We start from the raw sequence: 10000 nt of genomic DNA, 5'->3' as shown, positions 1-10000 counted from the left end.
TTAAAAGAACTTAAATCAAAACAAACTAAATAAAAACAAATTAAATTAAAACAAATTAAATTAAAACAAATTAATTAAAATAAATTAAATTAAAACAAATAAATTAAAATAAATTAAAACAAATTAAATTAAAAGTTGAATAAAAGAAATGCAGCAAACTTTGCTGCTGCGCCGCAGGACCGGCTGGTGGAGATAAGAAAGCCGGAGCCCAAGCGCTCACGGCCAAGACTCGACAGGTGGCTATATCTGCTGCAGCAGCAACCTGCTGCTGCTGCTGCTGCTGCTGCACAGCAGCAGCCAGCTGCTGCTGCTGCTGCTGCTGCTCAGCAGCACCTGGCTGCTGCTGCTCAGCAGCACCTGGCTGCTGCTGCTGCTGCTGAGCAGCAGTTGACTACTGCTGCTGCTGCTGCAGCTGGAGGCGTGAGGGCAGGAGAGGCTCTGTGGCTTTTGTGTGCAGCAGACGCGGCGGCCTGCCCGCCTGCTGCGACTTCTACCCCTACGGGCAGCAGCAGCAGCAGCAGCAGCAGCAGCAGCAGCAGTGGCCCCTCGCAGCAGCGCAAAGCGCGCAGCTGTATGCCTACGGGGCCCCCTGCGCGGACTGGGCGAGTTGGCAGGGGTACTACGCCTACTGCGCTGCTGCTGCTGCTGCTGCTGCTGCTGGGGCCAGCAGCTACCAAGAGGCCCCAGCAACTCTTGCTGCTGCTGCTGCTGCTGCTGGCGCCAGCAGCTACCAAGAGGCCCCAGCAACTCTTGCTGCTGCTGCTGCTGCTTACGACTGGCAGCACTTCAACGCAGTGCCTCCGCAGCAGTACGCAGAGGCGGAGGGCGGCGGCGCGCTGCAGCAAAGCTGCAGCAGCTCAAGCCAGCAGCAGCAAACTGCGCAGCAGCAGCAGCAGCAGCAGCCCGGCGCTGCTGCTGCGTCGCCGGAGTCTTCCGAGCAGCGGGAGGCGAGCAGCGGGGCTGCTGCAGCAGCAGCGCCGACAGCAAGCGCCAGCTGCGCAGGCTCTGCTGCGGCCCTCCCCAGCGACCCCGCAGCAGCTGCTGCCGCCCAGAGGCCAAACTTCGAAAATTATTCCTTTTTATCTTCTGAAAAAAGCCCAGCGAGCCGCGCAGGCGAGCGAAAAGCCGCAGCGGCCGGCAGCTCTGCTGCAGGCGCTTCGCCGGCGTAGCGCAGAGCTCGCGAACTGCCCGCGCTGCGTTTGAGTCATCAATTCTGTTTTATTTTGGATAATTGTGTCACCAATTCTGTTTTATTTCAGATAATTGAACTTCTTTTATGTTTCTCTTTAGTGTTCCCTCAGTCTGCCCGCGGGATCCTCCGGATCCTTCTGGGCTGTCTGCCGCCGCGCGGTGTACGCACGCAGCGCGGCGCGGGAAAGCTGCGGAAAGCTGCGGAAAGCTGCGGGAACTTCCCCCGATTTCGAGCGCTTGAAGTGCAGCAAAGCAATAAAATAGATTTGCAACTGATTTAGGATGAAGGCGCCGCTGCTGCTGCTGCTGCTGGCCTGCGTCGTGCTGCAGCAGTGCAGCAGCAGCGCAGCGCGCCGCCTCCTCGCTGCAGACGACGCCGCCGTCTACCGCCTCCTCGGCCACCCCGCGCTGCAGCCCCTCAGCCACTTGGCCGCGCAGCTCGAGCTGCTGCAGGCGGCGACTCCGTGTCTGCTGCGCGCTGCAGCAGCAGCAGCAGCAGCAGCAGCAGGAGCCCCCGAGGCTGCTGCTGCTGCGTGCGCGCAGGCGCTGCGGCTGCGGGCGCGGCAGCTGCGGCCCATCTTGAAGGACGTGGGCCTTTCTTTTGTTTTTGTTTTTATTTTATTTCAAAAAGAAACTCCAAAATGGCAGGTTGTGCTGCTTATGGCAAAGCCGGCGGCCCGCGGGGAAGCTGCAGACGAACAGGCCCGCCAGCTGGCTGAAGCGGCGCAAGCAGTGCACGAGGCCGTGGCCCAGGTGAGTGCAGCAGCAGCAGCAGCAGCAGCAGCAGCCCCGCTGCAGCAGACACGCTCGCGCTGCAGCTGAGTGCGCAAATGCAGCAGCTGCTGCTGCTGCAGTCCGGCAGCTGCGCCGAGCTGCCTGGGCTGGACGTCGAGGAGGCCCTGGAGGCTGCGCAGCGCGAAGCAAAAGGTACACTTGGCAAAAAAAGCAAAAAGAAGTTCAACTAATCTTCAGAGTCACCAGCTCTGGGCGGCTGCAGCAGCAGCAGCAGCAGCAGCAGCTGCAGCAGCAGCAGCAGCAGCCACGGGCTGGCCGCGCGCTTCGTCATTCAAGAGTTCATTCCGCACTCCGAAACTCTCTTCAGCATTTCCGAAGGAATTAAAGATCTGGGGGCTCGCGGGAAACCCCAGGGAGGAGCTGCTGCGCTGCAGTTTCTTTCGGAAAGCTGGAAAAACGTCAAAGACAAAGTTGCTGCTGCTGGCAGCAGGCTGCTGCAGCAGGTGCAGCACGCGCGGCAGGCTGTGCTGCAGCAGCGCAGCAGCGGCGAGGCGCAGCGGCTGGCGGCGCTGGCCAAGTTCGCGGAGAAGGTGAGGGGCCAGCGAGGAGAAAACAGCAAAAAGTTATTCTTTTTATTGAATTTAATTCAATTTAATCCGCAGGACCTCGCCAGGAAACTCCAGGTGAGCTGCTGCTGCTGCTGCTGCTGCTGCGTCTGCGGCAGAGCCCGTGCAAACTGCTGCAGACAGTCAACCCCGCGCACCTGGAGAGCCGCCTCAGCAGCCTGGAAGCTTCTTTAGAGAAATATAGCAGCAAAAAAGTTCCGAAAAAGCTGCAGAGAGACTTTGCTGCTGCGCAGCCCCCGCCGCTCGCCGAGGTGAGTCCTTGCTGCCGGGCTGGCTGCGGACTTGCACGATCTGCCACTTCAGGCCATGCAACTCGCCTTCGAAGTGGAAACAGTTCTTCCTCACTTCCAATATCTCCACTCCGACTTGGAAAGCGCGAAAAATAAGCTGAGGTAGCAGCAGCAGCAGCGCCGCGGGCTCGTGCAGCTTTTTGCAAGTTCAGATTCAGGTTCCACGGCCAGCGGCTGCAGCAGGCGGCGCAGGCGGCAGCAGCAGCAGCAACGGCCAACAGCAGCATCCAGCAGCAGCTAAAAAGGTAAATAATAACACTTTCGCGCTGCTGCTGCTGCTGCTGCTGCTCCACTCCTTGAGCTGCGCAGCCTGCAGACAGAGGTGGAGGGGCTGCTGCTGCGCGTCAGGGCGCAGGCGGCTGCGGCCCTGGGGCTGCAGCACGCAGCCAAAGAAGAAGATCAGATGGACTTGATGGCGCCTCTCGTTCGTTTTCAGGAGTTGGAAAATTACGCAAAGTCCGAGGAGAAGCAAAACAAGTTTCTGCACGAACTCAGCCACCTCAGGAACCGCCTGCGGAAACTCCACCAGGAGGCTGCCAGACTGCGCAAATAAAGCTCCAAACAAAACCCACTGAGCCTGAACAGCCACTAAACTAAAAAGCCAACAAGTCTTTCAACTCAATTAGTTCAATAACTGCTTCCTGGCGCAGCAGCAGCTGCTGCTGCTGCTGCTGCTGCTGCCGCAGCCGCCGGGAAGGCTGCTGCAACTTGAACTGGGCGGGGACTTGCAGCGCCCGTCTTCTACCGAGAACACGCCCCGCCCAGGCCTCTAAACTCTCTAAATAAATAAATTAAAAACCTGAAATGCAAAATAAAACTATTTTTCAGACTCGAAGGGGCTGCGAAGTTATTTTCTCAGTTCCTGTTCTTGAACTCCGGACTGCTGTTGTCCAGTGGCTCCCGGCCCCCCCGGCCCGCGCGGAAAGCACTTGAAAACTTTCAGAGAAATCGGAAAGCTTTTCAAATATTCAACAATAAATCAAAAAGCACTTTTTAAATTCAAGAATAAGTCGGAAAGCACTTTAAAAATTCAAGAAAAAGTTCAAAGTTCGCATTTGCAAGCCAAATGTGCCCCTGGAGTCGGTGCAGCTTCTGCTGTGTTGCTTTCCGCTGGAGTTCAGCGGAAACAAAGAAAATGACTAAGACAAGAAAAGCCAACTTTAAAAAAGGGACTTAAATGGCACTTTTGTTCTACACAACACATCCGCTAACTATAAAACCAGCGCAGCTCTGCTGCACCCACACAGACTAGGGCCCCCGGGGGCCCCGCCCTTTGGCCGTGTCTCGTCTTTGGCTGCAGGCCTGCTGCTGCTGCTGCTGCTGCTGCTGCCCGCAGCAGCCTTGAGCTCGCTGGGGGCCCCGCCGGGGCCTCACTTGTGTCTGCCCGCGTAAAGGTACTCCTCCGCGCACCCCAGGGGGGCCCCCCGGGGGGCCCCCCTTCCGGGGGGCCCCCCCGGGGGCCCCCCGGGGGGCCCCCCGGGGGGCCCCCGCCCCAGCCCGCTGCCTTCGCTCCCTTCAGCGTCCGACAAACGCCGCTCCCGCTGCTGCAGCCTCGGGGGCCCCCCGGCCTCCCGCCCAGCTAGCTGCGCCAGCTGCGCTAGCTGCGCTAGCTGAACTAGCTGTGCGCAGGGGCCTCCAGGGGCCCCCAGGGGCCCCGGGGGCCCCCGGGGCCCGGGGGGCCCCCGGGGCCCCGGGGGGCCCCGGGAGCTGTGGGGCCGGGGGGCCCCCAGCAGCGCTGCTGGGCTTCCCCCCTCGCTTGCTGCTGGCTGCGGCGAGGGGCGCATGCATTCTGAGAAACTTTGCATGCACTGGCTATCTGGGGGGCCCCCGGGGCCCCCGGGGCCCCCGGGGCCCTCGAGACCCTCAAAAGCCCCGCAGCCGGGGGCCCCCCGGGGCCCCCCTGGGGGCCCCCCTAGGGGCCCCCCTAGGGGCCCCCGCCGGCCCCACCAGCTGGCCGGGGGCCCCTCTGCTGCTGCTGCTTTCCCCGGGGGCCCCAGCAGCAACCCACAGGGCCCCTGCCGCGGCCGCCGCCACCGCTGCCGGGGGGCCCCCACCAGGGGGCCCCCCGGGGGCCCCAACGCCGCTGGCTCGGAGGTACCCACCGAGGGGGCCCCCCCGGGGGGCCCCCTTGGCGGCCACTCCTCGGGGGGCCCCCCTGGGGCCCCTGGGATCCCCGGTGGGGCCCCTGGTGGGGGCCCCAGGGGGGCCCCCTGGCCCTGGGGGCCCCTGGAAGCCGGAACTGCTGGGCAGTCCTGCTGCTGCTGCTGCTGCTGCTGCTGCTGCTGCTGCTGCAGTTATCTCCTCGTGACCTGACAGAGACAGGGGACTGGGCGCCGGCGGATGCTGCAGCGGCGGCAGCTCTGGGCCGAGCAAACCCCACCGCAGCAGCTCTGCAGCAGCAGCAGCAGCAGCAGCAGCAGCAGCAGCAGCAGATACAAACCCTAAACCCTCGTAAGACCAACAAACCCAAAAGCTGCCCATACACCCGGCCCCACAAGCAGCCCCTGCGGAGCTCGAGCGACGCGCTGCCCGCTGCTGCTGCCGCTGCTGCTGCTGCTGCTGCTGCTGCTGCTGCTGCTGCAGCTGACCAGTGGTCACGCACCTTGCACTGCGGGGGGCTGCAGCGCCTGCTCGTAGGCGCTGCTGCGGGCCCTCCCCCAGGGCACGAAGACGGGGAAGCTGGTGGGCTGTAGGGGGAGGCCCGGGGGGTAGGGGGCCCCCCTGGGGTCCAGCTGCTGCAGCTGCTGCAGCTGCTGCTGCAGCTGCTGCTGCAGCTGCTGCTGCAGCAGCAGCTCCTGGGGGCCCGCCCCCAGCGCGGGCAGCAGCTGCTGCCGCCCCAGCTCCCTCGCCATCTCCTCCAGAGAGGCTTCGGCCTGCAGCCCGAGGGGCCCCAGGGGCCCCGGGGGCCCCAGGGGCCCCAGGGGCCCCCGGGGCCCCCGGGGGCCCCGGGGCCCCCGGGGCCCCGCACTGCTGAGGGGCCCGAGGGGCCCCAGACTGCTGAGGGGCCCCAGGGGCCCGAGGGGCCCCAAGGGTCCCAGGGGCCCCGGGGGCTCGAGGGGCCCCAGGGGCCCCCGGGGCCCCAGGGTCCCGAGGGGCCCCCCCGGGTCCCGCGCTGCTGCTGGTCGGGGGGCCCCCCCCTGGGGCCCCCGCTCGGGGGCCCCCTCGAGGGGCAAGTCGGCGGGTAGGGAGCGTGCGTGCGGCTGGCGACTGCGGCGCTGCAGGCGCTGCCGCCGCCGCTGCTGCTGCTGCTGCTGCTGCTGCTGCTGCTGCTGCTGCTGCTGCTGCGGCTCGCTGCAGCGGCCCACCTCGACCTTGCACTGCCCCACCTTGAAGAGCGCCCGCGGGCAGCTGCAGGGGAAAGGCTGCAGCGGCTTCAGCCGAATGAAAGTCCCCAAAGTGCTCAAGTCCTTCAGCAGCCACCGCCGCTGCTGCTGCCGCCCGTCGTAGTACACGAAGCAGTGCTGCCGGCTCACGTAGCCGTTGCTGGCCGTCACTGACAGCTGCAGCAGCAGCAGCAGCAGCAGCAGCAGCAGCGGCAGCGCAGCTGTGTTCGCAGCAGCAGCAGCAGCGCGGCCATACCCCCAGCAGCAGCAGCACGGCCGTATCACCAGCAGCAGCAGCAGCACAGCCACGTCCCAGCAGCAGCAGCACAGCCACACCCCAGCAGCAGCAGCACAGCCACACCCCAGCAGCAGCAGCACAGCCACATCCCAGCACCAGCACCAGCAGCAGCACAGCCACACCCCAGCAGCACAGTCACACCCCAGCAGCAGCAGCACAGGCACACCCCAGCAGCAGCAGCAGCAGCAGCAGCAGCAGCAGCAGCAGCAGACCTTCTTGAAGTCGGGCGTTTGGGTGTGGGGCCCCCTGCCCAAGACCACTCCCCTGGGGTCTATCCAAACTTCCTTTTCTTGCTGCCGGCCGTGGCCGTGGATCTTCAGCAGCAAAAAGGACTCCAGGGGTTCCAGGGGCCCCTCCCCCAGCTCGGCCTCTGCTGCTGCTGCTGCTGCTGCTGCTGCTGCTGCAGCAGCAGCGGGGGGGGCCCCCCGGCGCGCGCTGCTGCCTTCCAGCGCCGCTGCTGCTGCTGCTGCTGCTGCAGCGGCGCCGCCAGCAGCAGCAGCGCCGGCTGCTGCTGCTGCTGCTGCTGCTGCGCCCGCACCTAAGCCGCACGCGGAAGACGCGGCTGCTGCTGCTGCTTGCCTGCTGCGGCCAAAGCCCTCCGGGCTGGGCGCCCAGCTGCAGCTGCTGCTGCTGCTGCTGCTGCTGCTGCTGTCTGCGCCCGCCAGCTCCTCCTCCAACGCAGCAGCAGCAGCAGCAACGCCTCCTGCTGCGCTGCAGCAGGGGGCCCCCAAACCCTTCTCTTGATCTGCGGGGGGCCCCTGCTGAAGGGCACCGCGGGTGCCTCCAGCCAGCTTCTTGGGCGCCTCTACTTCGCCCCCTGCTGCTGCTGCTGCTGCTGCTGCTGCTGCTGCTGCTGCAGCTGCTGCTGCGTCGTCCTCAGGCAAAACGGGCCCCACGACTTTGTTGAGGGCCACGTTCCAATGCGACAGCAAGTAGGGGCACTCCTCCACTTTTGCAGCATCACTGCCGCTGCTGCTACTGTTCTTGCTGCTGCTGCTACTGTTCTTGCTGCTGCTGCTGCTGCTGCTGCTGCTGCTGCTGTCGCCTTGAGCCCTTCGCCGCAGCCACGGGGGGGCCGGGTGAATCTCCACGGAGACCTCCACGCGGTCCCCAATGTGGATCAAGTCCCCAGACTGCAGCGGCTGCACCCCACAAACTCTGCAGCACAGCAGCAGCAGCAGCAGCAGCAGCAGCAGCAGCAGCAGCAGCAGCAGCAGCAGCAAGAAAGATGCAGCGAGCAAGGCGGCGTGCCTGCGCAGCTCGCTGCGCGCAGCTCCACAGAAAACTGCAGCTGACTGCCAAGCTAGCCACTCGGCTGCCTGGCTAGCTAGCTAGCTAGGCAGCCAGTATGTTGCTAACTAAGCAGCTAGCTAGGCCGCTGGCTAGCTAGCCACTGCAGCAGGCTAGCTAGCTGGCCAGTGTGGCAGACTAGCTAGCTAGCCAGCTGGCAGCAGGCTGTCCAGCTAGCTAGTGCAGCAGACTAGCTAGCTACATGGCTAGCTAGCTGGCTAGCTAGCCAGTGCAGCAGACTAGCTAGCTCCATAGTTAGCTAGCTGGGCTCACTTGGCCATGGTGCCGATGGTGGAGCCCAAGTCGACGATCTGCAAAGCCCCTTTTGTCTTCTCCCGCAGCAGCAGCAAATGGGACAGAGACACAGAAGAGTGCGGCACGTGCAGCAGCGACTGCTGGTGGCGGCCCAGGTCCCACGGCAGCCCTTGCTGCAGCAGCAGCAGCAGCAGCACAAGCGCAGCAGCAGCAGCACAGCTGCACCCGCAGCACTCCACCCGCAGCACTGCAGCAGCAGCAGCAGGAGCAGCAGGAGCAGGAGCAGCAGGAGCAGCAGGAGCAGCAGCAGCAGGAGCAGCAGCAGCAGGAGCAGCAGCAGCAGGAGCAGCAGGAGCAGCAGCATTGCAGCAGCATTGCAGCAGCAGCATTGCAGCTGCAGCATTGCAGCAGCATTGCAGCAGCATTGCAGCAGCAGCAGCAGCAGCAGCAGCAGCAGCAGCAGCAGCAGCACCTGGATCGTGCGCGAGTCGAAGACCTTCGCCTCTATGCGGTGCATGCGGTCCCCAAGGACCCGCACTACAAAACGGCTGTTCTCCTCGGGGGCCCCCAGGGGGCCCCCCCGGGCGCAGAGGGAAGGCAAAGAAGAAACATAAGTTTCCACCCAGCGGTGCAGCCGCGCCCGCGTGCCTTCTGCAGCAGCAGCAGCACACAACCTGCTGCTGCTGCTGCTGCTGCTGCTGCTGCTGCTGGTCTTTTTCCCGAGCGCTGGAAGCAGCTGCTTCGTGCAGCAGCAGCTGCGGCGCGAGCGCCTGCGGGACGCCGGCAGCTGCAGCAGCTGCAGCAGCAGCAGCAGCAGCAGCGGCTGGGGGACCAACCTGCTGCTGCTGCTGCTGCTGCTGCTGCTGCTGCTGCTGCTGCTGCTGGTTGTGGGTTGGTGTGTCTCACCTTTGTCGGCTTGGCTGTAGTCGATGAGGCGGCAGAAGGTCTCGGCGTCGCGCAGCGTGAAGCACCTGCGCGGCGCGCATTTTGCGGAGAAGTTCGAAAATTGGAATTAAATTTGAAATTAATTTTGGAATTAATTTTGGAATTAATTTTGAAAATAAAACAAAAGAAGAAAAAAGAAAAGAAAAGAAAAGAAAAGAAAGACAGAAACGGCAGATCGGGCGGTGGAAGCGCGGCGGCGCAGCGTCGGCCGCGCTCGCGGGTCTGCCGCGCGGACTTTCGGGAAAAGGGAAATAAAAGCGGAAAGAAAAGTTTAAAAAGGGAAACAAAACAAAAAAATGAAATGAAATGAAATAAAATAAAATAAAAAGAATAAAATGGGAGGAAAAAGCTCACCAGCGCTGGTCGGACCAGAGCTGGCGCTTCTCGAACAAGTCCAGCACGCAAGCCACTGTGTCGTCCAGCAGCAGCAAACTCTCTTCAGCCACTTGCGGCAGCAGCAGCCGCAGCGCGAGGGGCGCAGCAACTCGGTATTTGACGCAGTGTTGGGCCCACCAGTGTCCGTCGACGGGGCCTCCCTGCTGCTGCTGCTGCTGCTGCTGCTGCTGCTGCTGCAGCTGCTGCAGCAGCCCCAGCAAGTTGCACAGCACTGTGTTCACCGCAAATGCCCTTCCTAGCTGCTGCCGACACAAAGGGCAGCAACTTCCAACTAATTTGTTATGCGAAATGCAATATCTGCAGAAGGAGTGGCCGCAGCAGAGGGTGACTGGCAGCCGCAGCAGTTCGAGGCAGATGGGGCAGGTCAGTTCCCTCGAGACCGCCCCCAGCAGCTCTTTTGCTGCAGCAGCAGGCGCTGCAGCAGCAGCAGCAGCAGCAGCAGCAGCAGCGGCGGCGGCAGCGGGCGAGGCGGCGGCGGGAGCCGCCGGGGAAGCCAAGCTGCTGCTGCTGCTGCTGCTGCTGCTGCGGCGGCGCGAGGCGGCGCCGCAGGCGCTCAAGCTGCGCACCCGCGCACGCCCACCCACGACGCTCCTGCTGCTGCTGCTGCTGCTGCTGCTGCTGCTGCTGCTGCTGCTGCTGCTGCTGCTGCTG

General features: G+C 63.7%; 3 protein-coding genes across 3 annotated transcripts in view; 2 read left to right on the top strand and 1 right to left on the bottom strand.

Annotated features, from left to right (window-relative positions):
* ENH_00057040 (Ribonucleoprotein, related) overlaps positions 1–1169 on the top strand; it is a gene marked incomplete at both ends in the record, with an annotated part of 4975 nt that extends 3806 nt beyond the window's left edge. The window contains 2 exons of the mRNA XM_013581671.1: positions 178–236; positions 461–1169. Of these exons, the coding sequence (XP_013437125.1) occupies positions 178–236; positions 461–1169 (768 nt within the window). The remainder of the gene's footprint in view (positions 1–177; positions 237–460) is intronic.
* A 304-nt stretch (positions 1170–1473) lies between these two features.
* Positions 1474–3395, top strand: ENH_00057030 (hypothetical protein, conserved; the record flags this gene model as incomplete). The annotated part of the gene is made up of 6 exons (XM_013581670.1): positions 1474–1779; positions 1861–1944; positions 2046–2118; positions 2164–2609; positions 2856–2944; positions 3152–3395. The coding sequence occupies 6 exons, from the start codon at positions 1474–1476 to the stop codon at positions 3393–3395; spliced, it is 1242 nt and encodes a 413-aa protein (XP_013437124.1).
* Positions 3396–3435: 40 nt separating this feature from the next.
* Positions 3436–9999, bottom strand: ENH_00057020 (zinc finger (C3HC4 type) / FHA domain-containing protein, putative; the record flags this gene model as incomplete). The annotated part of the gene is made up of 10 exons (XM_013581669.1): positions 3436–3583; positions 4217–4608; positions 4790–5232; positions 5445–6342; positions 6676–7621; positions 8027–8181; positions 8481–8659; positions 8915–8979; positions 9308–9560; positions 9916–9999. Coding segments are annotated over 10 exons (3563 nt in total), but the record flags the coding sequence as incomplete, so codon positions are not given.
* Position 10000: the final 1 nt, after the last annotated feature.

Source organism: Eimeria necatrix, genomic scaffold, assembly GCF_000499385.1.
Source record: "Eimeria necatrix Houghton genomic scaffold, Enh_scaff47, whole genome shotgun sequence".
NCBI lineage: Eukaryota > Apicomplexa > Conoidasida > Eucoccidiorida > Eimeriidae > Eimeria > Eimeria necatrix.
Note: the sequence above shows the minus strand (reverse complement) of the source record. Positions and strands in the feature narration are given on the sequence as shown.